The sequence below is a fragment of the Paralichthys olivaceus genome, chromosome 6 (genome assembly GCF_024713975.1).
Source record: "Paralichthys olivaceus isolate ysfri-2021 chromosome 6, ASM2471397v2, whole genome shotgun sequence".
Classification (NCBI taxonomy): Eukaryota; Metazoa; Chordata; class Actinopteri; order Pleuronectiformes; family Paralichthyidae; genus Paralichthys; species Paralichthys olivaceus.
In genome coordinates, this window is record NC_091098.1 from 24,817,267 (window position 1) to 24,835,679 (window position 18,413).

Consider the following 18,413-nt stretch of genomic DNA (forward strand, 5'->3'; position numbering starts at 1 on the left):
GGCAGCTTCTGTTTTTTCGGCCTGGCATCGGAGGAATTCCTTTGTTCGGTAATTACAAACAGTGAAGTGGATGGTTTCTGATGAGCGTCTCTGTTCTTCCACTTTCACACATATTTAGACCCAGTGGGTTTATAGAGCAGTGAAACGAGGCCTCAACTTACGATCAAAACAAACACGTCTCTGGCAGGAATGCATTAAAACTGACCGCTTCCCTGTGAGACACATTTTTATCCTGAAGTCAAATTTAAATCGTCTATATTTATTTCTTCCTCTGTGCACCGGCTGCACAGCAACAATAAAAAAAGTGTCTCACTCATCATCAGCCCCTGTAAAAAGAGTTAAAATACCCATAAGCCTCGTTTTATAGAGCCCGAGAGCCGAAATCTTCTCATCCACACACACACAGTTGTAGATCCAAGTATTCAGGCGGGATGACGACGCAAACCTTTCGACCTGTCCCACTGCTGCTCAGCCGTAGTGACAGGATACAGGCCGCTGCACGACAATTTGTCAGAGAGGGTTTGCACCACTGCACTGGATGCAGACTCTGCAGTGTCACATCGAACCAAAATCCCTCCCTCTCACTCACGTCCTCTCTGCCTGAGTGACCTATTTAACGGCAGCAGCAGCAGCAGCAATCCGACGATGTGCTCGGAGCGTGAAGGAGAGGAGGAGGGCTCTTGGATGTACAACACGTAACTGAAGGCGGCGTGTTGGTGCGTTAGAGCCGGTGTGTTCGAATCTGACTGACATTCCTCCTCCATTCATCCCAACAGGCGTTAAGGGCGGATTTGCATCATTTGAATACAGCAAAAAGTTGTGTTGTGTCGCCCTCTGTTGGTTAAAAAGTACATGTAGGTGGTTTGACCAGCATCTCTCATTGTCCAGTTAATTTCTCAGATTCGTGGATCTTGATGAAATCCGACATATTTAGATTTATGAGTGTGTGTGATCTGATGCCGTCATTATTTGCATAATAACAATGAATTATTCATTCGTTAACTTTCTGATACATTCATGTGAACCCCTGAGTCACCAATACAGCGATACTGACTCGCTAAATAAAAGTTTTGCCCTTGATTTTAAACTCTTAAAGTCTTATTGTGTTTTAAAAGTAATTTCTTCTGTTTCAGATCCTGTTCGATCAAGCTCAGAGGTCGGTGAAGCAGCAGCTGCACAACTTTGTGAAAGAGTGAGTGAACCTACGATGCTTCAGTTTTGTATCCGTGCAGAAATTCACTTGTATGAAAAATTCAACGCAGGTAGAAAAAAAACCTTTAAACGACCTTTAAAGAGCAAACGTACCCCTGTTGCCCCTGAAAACCTTTTTGGTGTTTTCAAATATTAAACAAGGTGCAGCCTCGGTATTTTGTCATGAATGATCAAGAAGCAGAACCTCACACTGACCTCAAACTCAGTTATCCCCCTGTACATTCTCCTGAATTCATCTTTTCATTGGCTGCACGTCATCGTTTCCTCTCCGTGTCTGTCAGGGATGTCCGGAAGTTCAAGGACACCAAGAAGCACTTTGATAGGGTGCGCGAGGATATGGAAATAGCGCAGGTGAAGAACGCCCAGGCGCCGAGGAACAAGCCTCACGAGGTGGAGGAAGCCACCAGCACGCTCAGCATCACCCGCAAGTGTTTCCGGCATCTCGCTCTGGACTACGTGCTACAGGTCAGAGGAGTGGTTATTGTCTAGATTACTTTATTTTCTGTGTATTTGAATATCTAAAGTTATAATACAACAATAAATAAAATGGTTCACATGTCATATCAGCATTTGTGACACATTCTCTGTTCATTTGCACCGTGGGCTTATTTTGACCATAAGTTGTAACCTCCCACCCACGAGTGCCCGCGGGGACAAAGAGACCGATTCTGCACGATCGCTGTGACGGCCGCGGCCTCTTTCCATTCCGGACTTTTGTCTGCTGGCAGCCGTCTCGCTCTCTCTCGGCTCTCAGACGTCCGACCCTTTTGAGTCTTAACTGAAAGCGTCTGAAAGCGGAAGAAAGGTCAAAGCTGCGGGGAGATGTGCTGTGTGCAAAAGTGACCTCTTAAATGTAGCACAAAATGTCATTTAGGTTCGCGTCAGCTCAGAAACACAAAGCAAATGCTTTAATTCAGGGGACGCCTAAGTGGAGACCACGATGTGAAGTGTGAAAGAAATACAGAAAGGTCACCTGTCGGGCAGCGTGTTAAGTTTTTTCAGGGTGAATGTGGCACAAACTAAACTGTCAACTTCAATAACACTGAGGAGACCTCATACGTCCTCAACCGCATTTAAATTCACTCGATCCAGATTTCTATTTGGATCTGAACCAAATTGCACACACTCATAAATATCAGATCAGTATCCGAACATAGACGAAAACATGATTTCCATGGCGTGGGTCACTAGAGGAAGTTAAATCTTGGATGTCAACAAGTTAATCAGGTTCATCAGATTCTTAAATGTTAATTTAGAAACATGTATTTTTTTCCTCCTGTAGATAAACGTCCTCCAGGCGAAGAAGAAATTTGAGATCCTCGATGCAGTGAGTCATCGCACGTACCATATTCTAAAAAACAACATCAGTCGTCATCAGTGTGTTGACGGTAACTTTTGAAAACCTCTGTCCCACACAGATGCTGTCGTTCATGCACGCCCAGTACTCGCTGTTTCACCAGGGCTACAACCTGCTGGATGAGATCGACCCCTACATGAAGAAACTGGCGGCTGAGGTGAGGAGAGCGTCTTCATCTCTGCTCGGCTCGTGCCGGGCTGAATCACCCCCCCCCCCCCCCCCCCCCCCCGGGCACATTGTCTCAACTGGAATTAGTTTGATCGAACTATGGACGAGGGACAGTTACATAATCTGTCCACATCATGATTGAAACCATGTGAAGGATTGAATTTTGGATCCATGTTATCTGTATACCGCTCCTCTCTGCATGCACTCATTGGTCGCAGGATGAATCAATGAGCCAACGAGTCAGCGGAGGCTCAGTCTGTGTTTGAAACCGTCCTGCTGTTGTGTTTCGTGATGATTTCGCTGCAGAATGAAGAAGTCTAACTTTAACGGTTCCTGTTTTTTTTCTTCTCTGCGTGAACGGCCCCTCAGTTGGATCAGCTGGTGATTGATTCAGCCATGGAGAAGAGGGAAATGGAGCATAAACACGCCACCATTCAGCAGAGGGTGAGTTCCTTTATTTAAAATTAACCAAATATAAACGGTAAACGCTGCATTGCAGAGTATCTGCAGGTCTGAGAACAACCTTTGATTTAAGGCAGTAGTGGTTTTCTTACATTCCGAAACCGAGCTTCGTGTCTTTGTTCCATCGTTTCCGTTTGAAACTACGGTTCCGTTTGATCCCAGACCAACTCTTTGGTTCCGACTAAATTCAGTGGCATGATGCACCTTTCACACCTGTTACTTTGGTTTGGGACCAAACAAGGAACGTGTGAAATGGCTTTTGTTTCTGTACCTTAGAAGAAGTCTGTGAAACTTTTGGAATTAATAATTTGTAATTGATTAATCAATCCTTCCACTTACTGCTGAAATGTGATTATTTTATATATGACATTGGGATAAGAAGCTCCTGAGATATAAGATAAAGAATCTGTACATGGAAGAAAAGTTTTTTTCATTGGATCATCATCAGCACAACTTCTTCTACTGTTTAAATCCGTGTTTTGTTTCCTAAGAGACTGCAAAGTTTATCTTGTCAACACACTCTTGACTTAAAAAATCCTGGATTCAACAGTCAAAACACTGTCGGGTTTGTTCGTCCACGTTTTTCGTCTCCGTGAGTAAGAATTCAGGTATTTCGGGATGGGCTGAAATGATCATACACCCTGAAAGAATCCTCCTTTTGTCTGTGGGGCTGGCAGGTTGACAGTGAGCCGCACTGTGAAGTCAACAGTGTGTGAACGTGCTCACATCACACCTCTAGGATCCAGTCTGCCACTCGGCCCGGTGGGGGGAGGGATTAGACCCTGGGCAGTTGGGAAGTGTTTGATTAATCTCCCTAACAAAGTCCAGGCATCGATTTAAGCACTAAATCAGGTTGAATTAAGTGTTTTAATCCCACTGTTGTCTGCGGCACCTGTGCATTTTCTGGTGTATAAGCAAAATCTCACCGCGTCGTTCGTCCGTTAAAGTGCTGAGCTCACGTTTTGTTGAGGATCTGCCATCGTGCTGGTGTCGCGTCCGCACCACGCTGGTCCAGACTGAAACATCTCAACGACGATCGCATGGATCGAAGTGATATTTGAATCACGCTGACTCTGAGGATTCCCCGGTTATTCGTCTGGCGCCACCATGAGGTTTTACATGGGTGGTTTTAAGAGATATACCTAGTATATTTTTTGACGGCCTTGAGATTTAACATTTATACACATATTTAGAGCAACATTGTGGTTCCAGAAGTTCATTTAGCTATTTCCTGTCACAGCCACAAGTCCGTACGATATCATTTTTAAGAAAAACTTGTTTTATTTGCAATGTCAGGCAGAAGAACTACACTACCCACAATCCTCAGGTGTCATAGCGTCATCTCAGATTGCTGTAACCATGGAAACGTTTCCTTACTTCTCTCTCTATCGTGCGGCTGTTTTTCGTTGCTGGAAGTCTTTGAAAAGGGATCCTTGGCAGTGGTTTATGGGATGTGTAGTTTCCATCGTATGTAAGTCGTAAAAGTAGGATGCTCTCTCTGTTCGCCATCTCCTTCTTTAATAATTCACAACGGAACCTTTATGTTCAGAGGGCCAGCGTCTGGCTCCTCTGCGCCCCAGGATCAGTGGCCATCTGTCAGCCGGCTCCGGTCAGCGCTCTTCCTCCAGGCGCTGAGGTCTGTGCTGAGCCACGGGGCAGGGCTGGGTCACACGTGGGGGCCAGTTATTGATCTGTTTCAGCCCGAGCTGTTGGGTGCTTAGCTGCGTGCACCGTCCATCGCGGAGGGAGACAGAAGTAGTAGATGAACAAGGTCACAGGTCGAAGATGCCTCCTTGAAATGTGCATGAAAATCAAGGTGTTCGAGAACGTGGGTGATGTTTTTTTTTGTCGCTGGGTTTCGATGAGATCATCATGAGATCATCAGAGGTGCATTCAACCTGAAAGATTATTGTATTATCCTAATTTAACCCAGTCTGCTATTGTTTTGAGATTCTAATGCCGTGTTCTCTCCTCCTCTGTCTGCATGTCTCTGCCGCCTCCATCGTCTCCTCAGACCCTCATGCAGGTGAGTTCTCCTCCATTTGTTTTCTCCGTGTGTATTTTTCATTTTGCACTTGAAACAGCTCTGGTGTTGTGCACAGGGGGGGGGGGGGTGGCAGCGCCCGCAGTGTTAGTGCGGAACATTAGCAAACCCCTTTGAAGTTTTCCTCAGCTGTCGTCCGACTCCGCCGAGCTGAAGTGCATCTTGAATCTTTTATGCGGAACAATTAGAAACACTGAACGTAGTTAGAATGACCTGTATAGAAACCGTCTGTTACATCAGCCGCTGCAGAGACTGAACTGAAGTGTCCTAAAATAGATCAGGTTGTAGACGTTGATGCGGTTCCTGAGTAAAACTAGGTCAGACGACTGTTTCCTGTTGTTTAACTCTATGTGCAGCGTGAATCTGAAACGATTAAATTAGATATTAGAAATGTTCACACCAAAAAAAACGGTCAAATTAAAATTTTACACATTTGGATATTATGGCGTTCCAATGCTGATATATAAAAAATGTGCACAGCTTCCTAAGATCAAACCCTCGTACCTAAGGCTTGATATTTTACAGTTTAACCATAAAATGTATGATACATTACAGCAAATCAAAATATATACAACCTAAATAAAGAAGAATAAACATAGATGGACATCTTTTCTGCTTTTTAAACATCTAGAAAAACACAAGTTTTCATTTTACAGTTTAAAAATGATTAGATCGATGTCATATATTTTCCAGACTTGTGTATTAACATTATCCAAAATGTTTCCAAATAAAACCCTGAGAAATCCCCACTTCTATTTAAGGTAACGTGACTTTTCATTTCGGTCGTCTTTGATTCTGCTGTAGTCGTGACTCTGTTGTAACTTATATGACGAAGGAAAAACACAGTCAGCCAGTCGACTGTCGTCTGTGGGTCACTGGAGATGGATCTGTTATTTGTCGCCGTTTGCTGCGTAACATGAGTAAAACGTTTCCACGTGACCTCATCCGTGATTTGCGCCTGAGTCGTGTCAAGGGGGTGAAGAAAACAGCTCCCATGATCCCACGCTGCTTCACGATGTCATCAAGTCTTTTGTTATTGTTTTGATCGAGTGACCCCTAGTGGCCCAACGTTGTATTCCGTAAATGTTGTGTTACAGCTGCGAGAGAATCAAATCGGCAAATTAGTGTCGGGCCAACCAATCAACCAGTAGAGGTCCCGCGTGTTATTCTCTTCTCCTCTGCTCTTTTCTTCCTCTTCCCTCGCAGCATGCGCAATAAGCCTTGTGTAAACTTACACAGGGACAAAGGAGCAGCCGTTGCTCAGTACAAGCGAGGACCAGGGGAGCAGAGAGCGAGTTAAAGTGCTCCACCTGTGGACGCTCGCCATCGCTGGTGGGCGGCACGGAGCAACGAGAGAGTCTAAATGCCAGAGCCATTCATTTTTAACCACAGATTTAATGGAGAAGTCCTGTCGGAGGCAGTCAGCTCCGCCCGACCGCTCTGTATTTCTGCGTTTATATCAGCAGTGCAGCGCTACATGCTGCCCCGTGTGTCGCTGGAGCTATTTTTACAGCCTAATACTGAAGATACAAGTCGCGATGAAATAATTATATTTAGTTTGAATGGTTTGAATGTACGTCAACAACGCTCTACATCAGAAATCAAAACAACATGCATGTAGATATCCAGGAGATACAGAGGCAACATGCAGAAAGAAACGTATCATGTAAATAAATAATGTGAAGAGCTGCAAGTTTTAACCGATGATTATTCTGCAAATTATTTTCGGATTTGTTTTAAATCTGCCATGTGTAAAGATTCTCCACAAGTTCTTTGTCCTCTCTGCTCAAATATTCACTTCCTATATAGACGAAGACAGCTCTGTTTATTCTTTAACATGTGACATATGTGCCCACGGCCTTCATTACATGAATTCATCAGACGAAGGCCAGAGACTGAGACATCAAGTCACTTGTAATTATCGTGTCTGCAGCGCCGGCTGTTTGAATTCCACGCTCGTTAGAGGATTCGGTGAAGTTTTTTTTTTTTCTCCAGCTGAACATGGAGAGAGTCCAGCAGGAGGTTTTTTCTCTTTTTTACAAATCCTGCAACAGATGATGAAAACATAAACCTCCTTGGCGGAGATGAGAAGGTGGATTTCATGGCTGGAGACGTTGCAGCCTTCAGGTGACGTGGTGGCGAGGTCGAGCAGCTGTGTTGAGGATCAGTGTAGTAGAAGATGTCCGGCAGGTTCTTACAGGACAAAGACGAGATGTGTTCAGACGCAGACGGACCTCGGAGACGACAGACAAACACACAGACTGACTCATCGCTGCCGGACTCAACATTCGGTTCTGCGGCATCGCCGGCGGGCTGCGTACAGGTGGATGAAGCACATGTTGTCTGCATCATCCCGAGTCTTGTTCCGCCACAATTTCCTGATTCGCTCGTAACATTTGGAAGTCACTGGTTCGCAGCTCGTTCAATAATTCACCCGTGTTCAGTTTCGGTCCCTGTGACGTTGCATCATTAAAAATAGACGACCTTTGTTGTGAGCTTGAGAGATTGCGGAGCACCACCCCCAGTGCACATCTCGTCGGGCGCTCGTCATGTGCTGCGTTCAGAAATCCGAGGCTTCAGACAGCTGAAGGTAAGATGCATTCGAGTGAGTTCTGCCCGAAAGTTGCATTGCAGGGTTTTTGTTTTGTGAGTGAGCGGAGCTGCTGTCAGTCTCAGCTCCAGAGGTCACGTATTTGTTTGGTGATGTTGGCTGCCTCCCAGATGGGAACCCCCCCCTCCCCGGCGGGTCCACATGGGATTGGAACTCCCACTTCCTCCCGGGAAGGGAGGTGTGTTTAGGGAGCTGCAACCCAGACTCTGAAGTGTCAAAGCTTTCTGTCTGTGGGTCGAGAGCAGCTACAGTACAGTACTATTCTCCCCGCCGTGCACGGATTGGCAGCTGTATGGTAATTAGCGGTAATCCCGAGGCTCACAGGGCAGCGGGCCGGAGCTGGAGTGGCACATGTCAGTGTTGGAATTACTCGCGGTGCTGCAGCGACATGTGCTGTGAGAGCTGCAGCCGTCACAGAGAGAGGAGCGGCATGTTTCTACTCTGAGAGATCTGGTTTTCAGGAGCCTCTATATTCTGGTTTTTATTTGTTTTGAACTTTTTTGTGCTTTCTGATGTTGCTGGAACAAACCAAACGTCTGAAAATGAAGATTTTGCGCCGGTGGGACCGCAGCTCGGTGGGTTGATTTGTATTCATTGGCTGTTTGATGCTGCTCTTGCTGTAGTTCTCGTGTACTTATCATTATTTTAAATCACTTAATCAGATTTCCTGCTATTTTTTTTAATTTGCTGTGACTTTAGATTAGCAAAGAAAGACTTTTTTAGATTCCTGGCTTTCAGAGTTTTATTAAAATCTGAATTTAAGAAGAAAATTCTGGTCATTTACACAATACATACAGTACATACATATACTTCTCTTCTCTCTTTTCATCAGTACTCAGCTGTTTCTGATTTCTGTTGCTTGTCTTATTCTACGGGTGTTTGTTTGTGTGCTGGTAACTGTCAGATTTGCTTTTCATTTTTCACTGCATGCGTATTTTAACCTGTGGCTTTTGGTATAAATATCATAAATATATAAAAAAACGTCTCATAAACTCTGTGTCGTCTAAAGTTTAAACTGTGATATACGGAGAAGTCAGTCGCGTTTTTATTCAGCTGTGCAGTGAGTGGTTGCTGGTGCTCAGAGCTGCTGCGAGTGCGTTCTCTCTCTTATGAAACAAGAGTCTGTGAAGCTTGTTTTTTTTTTTATATGGGTCGCTGCAGCAGACGCTTTCATATATTCTGCAGCATCGTTTTTTTTAATGTCTGACACATCTCTGCAGTTGAAGCGTGCAGCCTGATGTGGTTCAGAGACTGAGCTCGGCCTTTTCTTTAGACCACATGCACGAGAAGTTGAAATGAATTTCTGGATATGTTAATATTCTGCCTCTCCTGCAAGTTGCATTGTTTTTTTTTACAATGTGGTTTTGTATCAGTCTGAGGACGTCCTGCTCCATATTCCTCTTCCTTTACATGACACAGCAAAGTACTGATGTTGAGGAGGAATAACTCTGCCCTGACTCCCTGTGCACTCCCCTCTGTTTGTTAGCATTGAAGGTATAAAGGTGTCATCAGTAAGCTGCAAGTTACAAAAAGGTCAGGAGCTAATTTCCCATGAATCACTCTGTTTATGTAATGATTTGCGTCACACTCGCATCTGTTGAGTTATGAAATGCCCGTGTGTGTGTGCCACACAGGAAGATGGCATGCGACTCCGCTGCCATGCATTCACGGACTCGCACGTCACCGTTTCTACACAATCGCACAATTCACAACACAAGGACTGTATGTACAGTACGATGCACATCGAACGCCACTGGTTTCCAGGAACAGAACACACGCGGCCACTTCATTACGGAAAAAGAGACGTGTTTAGTTTCCTGTTTGACGATTTAAAGGTCACAACATCATCCTGCCAACGAACAGCTGGTCTGCTGACCTGTCTTTGTGTGATGGCCGGGGTTAATCTCTTCCTTTTTTTTTTTTCTTTCAGGACTTCTCCTATGACGACTCTAAGGTGGAGTTCAACGTGGATGCTCCTAATGGTGTGGTGATGGAGGGGTACCTGTTCAAGAGGGCCAGCAATGCCTTTAAGACCTGGAACAGGTAACTGGAGCCTAGAGCTGATTTGTCTGAGGAGAGCTTCCTGTGCCCGCTATAATTCTATTTCCTCCTTCGCTGACATCTTTGTCAGTGTGTTCCTGTCACATGACCAGTTTACTCTGCGATCCACAGTGGTTCACCTTTTGCACGCTGACCCTCAACCATGGAAAGAATATCCATCTAAAACATGTTTTATTCATCCCCCCTCTCTCTGTAGACGGTGGTTCTCCATACAGAACAGTCAGCTGGTCTATCAGAAGAAGCTCAAGGCAAGTCCATACATCTTCCGCCTATCAGTTTTCCCCGGGGTAAAGGGGGGGGGGGTAAGAGGTTAAGTGCAACGTTAACGGGGAGGGTGGTTTTTTAACGTTATGGTGTTCTGCACTGAAATCCATCATCACTCACTTTCTCACGGATTCTGTGAGGCCAGAGCACTCACTTTGAGGCCTGTAAGGTTTTCAGGTCATTTTCTATTCTCTGCTGACACCCGTGTGTGATCATATCGAACACGCCATCTTCTCCAGGTTCAGTAGTTTGTTGCCGTCGGTAAGAGGAGAATTTGAGAATTTGGTGTTTTGTGTTTGCAGGACTCTCTGACGGTGGTGGTGGAAGATCTCCGGCTGTGCTCTGTCAAACCCTGTGAGGACATCGAGAGGAGGTTCTGCTTCGAGGTCGTTTCCCCCTCAAAGTAAGACACGCTCACGCTGCCGTGATATCATCGCTCAACCGAGCCAGTTTTTTATAGCATTAAATAATTGATTGAAACCAAACTTGACACGTCACATCAGTGTGATAAGAACGACCAAAAATTATAAAAACCGTCTTTGGAAATGTATTTGCAGAGGCAGGGTTTATCCCCTATACTGCAACCAGCCACCAGGGGTTGGCTGGAACATGTATCTCGGTCGGGGGGGTAAATAAATCTGTGATGGTTTGTTTTGCAGGAGCTGTATGCTACAGGCTGAATCTGAAAAGTTAAGACAATCGTGGATCCAGGCAGTTCAAGCCAGCATCGCTTCAGCCTACAGAGAAAGCCCAGACACTTACTACATCGAGGTAAATCACGGTTCTCCATCATTGACTAACTGCAAATACATTTTTACATGTACTGTATTTTCCCATGAGCCAAAGTAAAGCAGAAATCCCACACAGCGAGTTCATTTGCGGGACACTGTATTGGTGTGACAGTCGTATCTGTTTATATTTAGCATCTGGACAGAACCGCCTCCCCGTCCACCAGCAGCATCGACTCAGCCAGCGAGCCTCGGGACCGCAGTGCCCGGGGCGACACCATCCTGCAGCGGATCCAGTGTCTGCCAGGGAACGAGCAGTGCTGCGACTGCGGCCAGGCCGACCCTCGCTGGGCCTCCATCAACCTGGGCATCCTGCTGTGTATCGAGTGCTCCGGCATCCACAGGTAGAGTCCGCACAGAAACATCTGGGTTATCATGTGGATTTTAAAGAAACTTGTGTTCGACATTTGAAGAAAGGGAACTTCTATAAGTTCTATAGATTCTATTACATTTGTTTTTTTTCTTAAACTGTAAAATATCAAACCTCATGTAAGTTTCTTTGTCATGGCGGTTTGAAAATCTTATAAATAGAAAGTTTAGAAATGTTCTGCTGGATAATATCGGTATCAGCATCGGTGGGGATTATCAATCTGTCTTCACAGAGCACAGTGACGGTCACACATCTAGATACTTCCTCCCCCGCCACTTCCACGTGCCGTGTGGTTACTGGCTCTGAATACAGGAAGTGGTGCCAGATGACTGTGTCTTACCTTGTGCCGCTAAAAGTCCCGAGCACGTCCCAGCAAGCACACACACACACACACACACTGCTGAGGAGATTAAAGCTGCTCGTTGGATCAGTCTGGCTTTGATTTAAACTTTTCATTGAGGGAGGGAAGTGAGAAGACGGCTGCAGAGCTGAGACACACACGCTGTGAAAAGGTCCCTGAACGTGACGTAACGCTGCTGAATGAAGCTTCCTGCCGCAGACAGACACAGTTTCTCATCATCCGCACCAGTGCACCACGCTCACGTCCTGATTACATCACATTGTTGCATCACAAACTTTATTTTTTCAAACTCCCAGAGGGAAAAAATCCCCTCATGAGTTGTTTGAGTGTGTGTTTGTAATTATCACTGCTTATGTAATCACAAGCCTCGTCCCTGTGTGTGCGCTCACCTGTTGAATATTCATGTCCCCTGCTCGGCCCCGTCACAATGAGCAGAGACCTCACTCAACGAAGGGGGGAGGGGGGGTGAGGGAGAAACACTATCAGTTTTTTTTTTTTATTCGACTGTGCCACTGTTGCCAGGAAACCAGGCAGCGTCATCAGTGGAACTCGGTGATTTGCATGACATTAGCAGCGGCTCCTCTCATTTCACTTTTCAGGAGAAAACTCTGTCTGTTCTCGCAGCTTTTCAAACCAAGTCTCTCTGTCCCACATCACAGTCATGGGCGGGTTGTGAGAAAATGGGGCCCAGGGCAAAGACAAGTGAAAAGACCCCCCACTCCTGAAATATGTGAAGAAGACACTCAGACAGAAAACAACTACAAATCTTTAAATCGTCATTTTCTATCTCATTTTTGTTGTTTTGTGTCTCTGCTCATTCAGTTTTTAGTTAGAAGTCATTCTCGTTTGCATTGTTTTTGTGTCCCTCCATAGTCTTTTTGTGTTTCTGGTCATTTTGTGTCTCCTTGTGCAGAAATGTCTTGTAACGTTTTGTGTCCTTCATAGTTTTTGTTTCTCTCTATTCTGCAGAGATCTGTAGAGCTCGACCTGTTCGCTCATCCATCCACAACCATAGTGCGATGAACCTCTTGAACAATTTCCTCTTTTCTCGTTTTGCAGAAAATAAACGTCTGCTGTCGTCTGCTGCTTCATAGTCACAACAAAGTCACATTCTTCCACTTTTGCCTTTTTGTCTGACCGCAGAACATAAACAGAATATTTTTAACTTGAAGCATGTTTCTGTTGCAGGAGTCTCGGGGTTCACTGTTCGAAGGTCCGCTCCCTCACACTGGACACGTGGGAACCAGAATTATTAAAGGTACAGTTTGCATAAGAAACAAACTGTTATTAGTTTTATTATTATTGCCCATTATCGAGTTATTAAGAAGATGTTAATCCATTAAAGGAATATTTTGACATTTTCAGAAACTTGACTGTCTTGTCGAGAGAGGAGATCTATACATGTTTCTGTCCAGTGTATCAGTTTGTTCCAGTGGGGACAACATTAACGTCTCGTCTCATCCTTGTAGTTGATGTGTGAACTTGGAAACAGCGTCATCAACCACATCTATGAAGGCTCGTACCAAGAACAAGGTCTGAAGAAACCATCCCCGTCCAGTTCAAGGTAGGAATTAAACAAATAGACCTCAACCGTCCGAACAGAATCGAACTCGTTATTTAAATCTGCTGCTCTCCGACGCTGTGCTTCCTCGCAGGCAGGAAAAAGAAGCTTGGATTAAAGCAAAGTACGTCGAGAAGAAGTTCCTGAAGAAACTGGGCTGCACAGAGATTCTCATCAACGGCGAGCGGAAGCCCGAGCGTCGGTGGAGCGTGAAGAAGTGTCGGCGACACAACAGCGCCACCACCGTACCCAAAACACGGCGGAGATACCGACAAGACCCCGGGAGCACCTCCCCTTCGACCCTCTCCTCAGGTACTTTAACTCAGCTGCACGTGTTTCTCATGTATTGCTGTTACGCTCACTCATCACTTTCACGTTTGTCCCACAGCTGCTGCTAAGTTCAGACGAGACTCCCTGTTCTGTCCTGACGAGCTCGACACGCTCTTCTCCTACTTTGACACGGGATCCGGACCTCGAAGTAAGCACCTCGCCATTTAGTCTGCCAATAAAGTCGACCTTCACAGGCCACTGCATGAAACTCACACGTTTAACAGCCAGAGTCGAGCCAGACGGCGCGGACACAACACCTGACTCTGCAGTCAGAAGTGTGTGTGTGTGTGTGTGTGTGTGGCTTAAAACAAAACCAGTCAGCCTGAAAGAGACAGCGGTAACTAATGTGTCCATGTTGTGGCGTCTCCTGGTCCGGCAGGCCTGAGCAGTGACAGTGGGTTGGGAGGCAGCACAGACGGCAGCACAGACATCCTGGTGTTTGGCTCCGTGGTGGACAGCGTCACAGAGGAGGGTGAGTCCAGCAGAGAGAACTTTGAAACAGATGCTCACTCCGGTAGTTTAACTGTACAGAGCCAAGCAAAGACATGCATTTTTTATTTTCCTCAGAGTGTGAGGTGTCCGAGGACTCGAGCGGAGAACCGGAGCTGGAGGCTGAGCCAGAGACGTCCGACCCGGAGGACGTACGGGACCTTCACCCCGGAGCGCTGCTGTACAAAGCCTCGAAGGCCCGCAACCTGCCCGTCATGGCCGAAGCGCTGGCTCACGGGGCCGACGTCAATTCGGTCAACGATGAGGATGAAGGGAAGACGCCCCTCATACAGGCAGTGATTGGGGTGAGTGGCGCCGGATACTGGTACTTAAAGGGACATAGTAGACCAGTAAATGTATAGTATGAATCCAGAAATTGAATTTAGCTAAAATATAATTTGATTATTGATTATTCAAAGATCAATTCCTCCCTAAAGACACCAAAAATGAACAGAAATTGCCCGACTGAGAAAAAAACTTCCTGTCAGCAGCAGTGAATGTGTAATTATCCACTTCAAACACCCTTTTAGTCCAAAGATCAATACCAGTGTTTGTGTCGCCGTGCTGAGCTGCTCTTACTTTACTCCAGGGCTCATTGATCGCCTGCGAGTTCCTGCTCCAGAACGCTGCCGACGTCAACCAAAGAGACGCGAGGGGGAGGTGCCCGCTGCATCACGCCACGTATCTGGGACACACGGGGTGAGTCCAGAGTTAGAACACTACTGTTTACTTCAGGCTGCGTGGTATCACGTGCATCACAAAGATTTTAGGAGTGTTGTCTTTTATTTTCTGTGTGTGACTTTATTTTATTACGTCCGTTTGTTGGTTTGTTTGGAAGCAAGATCCTGGACGATGAAGGTCTGATTGATGATGTGTGATTGATTTCATTTTTTCTTTGTATTTCCAGGCAGGTGTGTTTGTTCCTCAAAAGAGGGGCGACGCAGAACGACGGGGACGAGGACGGCCAGGACCCTCTGAGTATAGCAGTGCAGCAGGCCAACGCAGACATAGTCACGCTGTGAGTGAATTAAATTTCCTTTAAGTCGTTTCACTTTTCTCCTGCTTCGATGAGATTCTAACCATCTGCTCCTCTTCGGTCCCTCAGGCTGCGTCTGGCCAGGATGAACGAGGAGATGCGGGAGTCGGAGGGACCCTTCGGACAGCCAGGTCAATACCCAATCAGCAGCCCCACTGAGCAGCAGTATAAGAAATGCATTCAGGAGTTTATCTGTCTCACTATAGCCGAGTGCTAGAGTCCACCACGGGTGAAATCACAGTGCAGAGGGTGCAGAGGGTGCAGGGAGACATTCGACTGACTGAGAGAGAGAGAGAGATCCTGTATTTCACACTCTGCATGTCGTCTCTGAGAGGAATGTTTCACCACCACATTAACGTCTAACATCTCAACATCAGACATATCCAGAATCTTTCTAGAGTTCCTCTCCCCAGCACTGTCTCGTCCACCAGCAGTCAGCTCCCCTTCTCAGGATCACACCAGAACCCAGCGTTTACTTTCAAATGATGTCAGATTTGAGCGACTGACTCAGCCACAATAGAATCATTGTTGTTGGGAGGTCCAGTCAGTCCGTTCACTGCCAGGAAAGAGTCAGACACTTTTTTTAAGAATATCCAGCAGCACTCTAGTATCCAATGAAGTCATCAGCAGTGTTTTCGGGACCAACTCTTTATTTGAGGGTTTTAGAGGGAACAGGGTGCTCTGAACCAAAGTTCTAGGTTTAGTTTTGTTATTTTTTTTATCGTCGTGCAAAGTAGGAGGAGGGATTTTGGTTCTGGAACTCATTTTTCTCACAGACAAAGTAATGTGACTCCTCTGTGGCTCGGATCACCGAAAGTAGAGACTAAATACTGCGAGAAAATGATCTGGTTGTTTGATGAAAAGGTCAAAGTCTGCGTTCGTAAAAACTTTGGGGTAAAAGTTAACTACGCCTCCCATGGTGCATTTCGTCAAGAGCATAAAGTGAACAGGTTAAATATATATCTATGGTAACACTTTATATTAGGGAAGACATATCAACCATTAACTTGTTGCTTATTAGCCTGGATATTAGAGTTATATTGGCTCTTTATTAGTCATTATAAAACACTTGTTAATGCCTTATTCTGCAACTACTCCATTAATTAACAGATTTCACTTAATAACCTCCTAATTACTGCTTATTGATAGTAAGGAAGTTGTTGTACATGAATTACAATCAAGTGCTTGGATATGTTCTCTTCACTTTGTGTGTTCCCTAATATAAAGTGTTACGATATGTACTTATGGGTCAATTAAACATGAAGAAACCTGGAAGACATCTTTTCTTACCTTCGCTCCTCTTGTTGGCATCTTCTCCATGGCAATCGCAGCCGAAGCTCGTGGGTATTGTAGTTTTTAAAGCCACCAAACCAAATGAGGGAACTGACATTTTTAGAAACAAAACAGAGACTTCAGCATAAACTTATAGGATCATCACATAATCTAGAATCATTTTTTAAAATTCTTGATAAATGAAAAATTGGAAAACTTCTGTTGTCAGGCCTCTAACTTTGCAGCTCAGTATCTGTAGCACAGACGACTACGTGATAAAAGCCAAATCGATGATCACAGGGCGGTGCAGCCAACAGGCCTGTGATCAACTAAATCTGACCTGGCCGTACTTTCTTTAATTGTCTTAGGACCTGTTGTTCACGCACGTGTGTTCAGTGGCGGTGGAGCTCTTTATTTGTCGTTGTTAAGCCGTGAAGGGGAAACTGTGAAGCTGCGATAACTGTGACTGAGAGTAAATGATCCTCGAGTCATTTCTCTGTTTTGATCGAGAGATTGATCAAGTGAAGCTTTTATTTTGAATTAAAAGCGAGATTATGCACTTTCTCTTCCCAGTGATTTCAATCCTCTTTTTGCTGTCGTTGTACCTTCGTTTTATTTTTTACTGCTTCTCTTTTTTTTCCCTTTTAATTTATGACAGAATTCCCAGAGCAATAGTGCAATGCTTATGTCAGTAATCTGTATTTTTTGTATTATGTTGGACAACAATGCAGAGGGTATTTTTTTAAGCTGGATCTATTTTGTTAGATTTTACTTTGCTGAGCACTCACACACAGTATTATATTCTCATGATGAGAGAGAGAGACATTACTCCAAAGTTTCAGTGTATATTACCACATGGAGTACAAACTGCAGTACAACCTGCAGTGGAAGATGGACATTTTTGATAATGTGTACTACTGTATATACAGTATTTGTAATTTCAAACGTTTGCTTATGGTAATCTAATGTATCATGATTTGGCCTATATTAGATTGGTTCTTTGTTTTTAGTGCATGAGTGGCTGTTGCTCAGGTCCTCTGAAGCCCTGTTGCTTTTGTTTACTTCTGTACCAGTGTATGTGAATAATTGATATTTAGTATTGTCCAATAATGTTAATATCAGTATTATAAATATATATATATATGTATTTATATATATATATATTTATATATATATATTCTACTAATTCATGACAACAGTGCATGAAGTGACATTCAAGACAAACACCTCACATTGGCTGGATTCATGTTTGTGCAAAACGCTTGACGACAGTGAACGTGTTGGTTTGTCCGTTGCCTGAAAGTAAATTCAATGGCCCATGTTATGCTCCGATATGATGTCAGGTCTGACGCCTGGTTTTTATTTGAGACTTATAAACTTATAAATTATGATATTAAAATTGAATTTCCAGTCGACACACTTTGTGTTGAGTACATTCATTACGTTTTTATTATCATGGGCCAAAAGAATGTCTCAGAATTGACATAACAGACATAACGTTGTAACATTATGGCTTGAGAGCTAACGGCTAACATGCAAGCTAGCCGGGCACACGTTTGCTCGAGTAAGTTCGCCAAGATTTTTGCTATTTACTCTGTACTATGTTGTTTATTGTGTAATATGGCATAACATCCCCTTTTCGGACTCCTTCTTCCTCGCCAATAATTGATATACAGTCCTTGACGTGTATTTGCGGATGTTTTTAACGGACATGGCAGCAACGGAAAGCTCACTCATTTTCTCCCTCCCCTTGTTGCTTGTCGGCGAAAGATCCAACGCACTTTGAAACACACAATCTCTCTTAATCATCCAATATTTTCTTATATTTCGTGCAGTATTTTACAAAAACATTTTACTAAATGAATGATGTCAGCACCGACCGAAACTTCTCCATCAAGCCACTGAATGATAACTGTTACAGCACCATGTGTCTGCAGCGTATCGTACTTCAACAAGTTGACTGTTGTGTATATAAACTAAAAACTATTAACACTTTAACTGCCTGCTTCTTACTTGCAATTTTTAAC

At 44.6% G+C, this 18,413-nt stretch overlaps 1 protein-coding gene across 3 annotated transcripts in view; it reads left to right on the forward strand.

The window, feature by feature from the left end:
- The window catches only part of acap3a (ArfGAP with coiled-coil, ankyrin repeat and PH domains 3a), a 53,703-nt gene that overhangs the window by 32,596 nt on the left and 2,694 nt on the right, over nt 1-18,413 (forward strand). For 2 of the 3 annotated variants that reach the window (XM_069527122.1, XM_069527124.1), the window contains exons 5-24: nt 1,134-1,192; nt 1,494-1,677; nt 2,495-2,539; nt 2,631-2,726; nt 3,107-3,181; nt 5,214-5,225; nt 9,785-9,897; nt 10,112-10,163; nt 10,482-10,582; nt 10,839-10,950; nt 11,103-11,311; nt 12,887-12,956; nt 13,168-13,262; nt 13,354-13,571; nt 13,648-13,737; nt 13,960-14,061; nt 14,157-14,383; nt 14,668-14,777; nt 14,986-15,096; nt 15,184-15,245. In XM_069527122.1, the coding sequence (XP_069383223.1) occupies nt 1,134-1,192; nt 1,494-1,677; nt 2,495-2,539; nt 2,631-2,726; nt 3,107-3,181; nt 5,214-5,225; nt 9,785-9,897; nt 10,112-10,163; nt 10,482-10,582; nt 10,839-10,950; nt 11,103-11,311; nt 12,887-12,956; nt 13,168-13,262; nt 13,354-13,571; nt 13,648-13,737; nt 13,960-14,061; nt 14,157-14,383; nt 14,668-14,777; nt 14,986-15,096; nt 15,184-15,245 (2,143 nt within the window). The remainder of the gene's footprint in view (nt 1-1,133; nt 1,193-1,493; nt 1,678-2,494; nt 2,540-2,630; nt 2,727-3,106; nt 3,182-5,213; nt 5,226-9,784; nt 9,898-10,111; nt 10,164-10,481; nt 10,583-10,838; nt 10,951-11,102; nt 11,312-12,886; nt 12,957-13,167; nt 13,263-13,353; nt 13,572-13,647; nt 13,738-13,959; nt 14,062-14,156; nt 14,384-14,667; nt 14,778-14,985; nt 15,097-15,183; nt 15,246-18,413) is intronic. The other variant, XM_069527123.1, reaches the window with a different exon arrangement.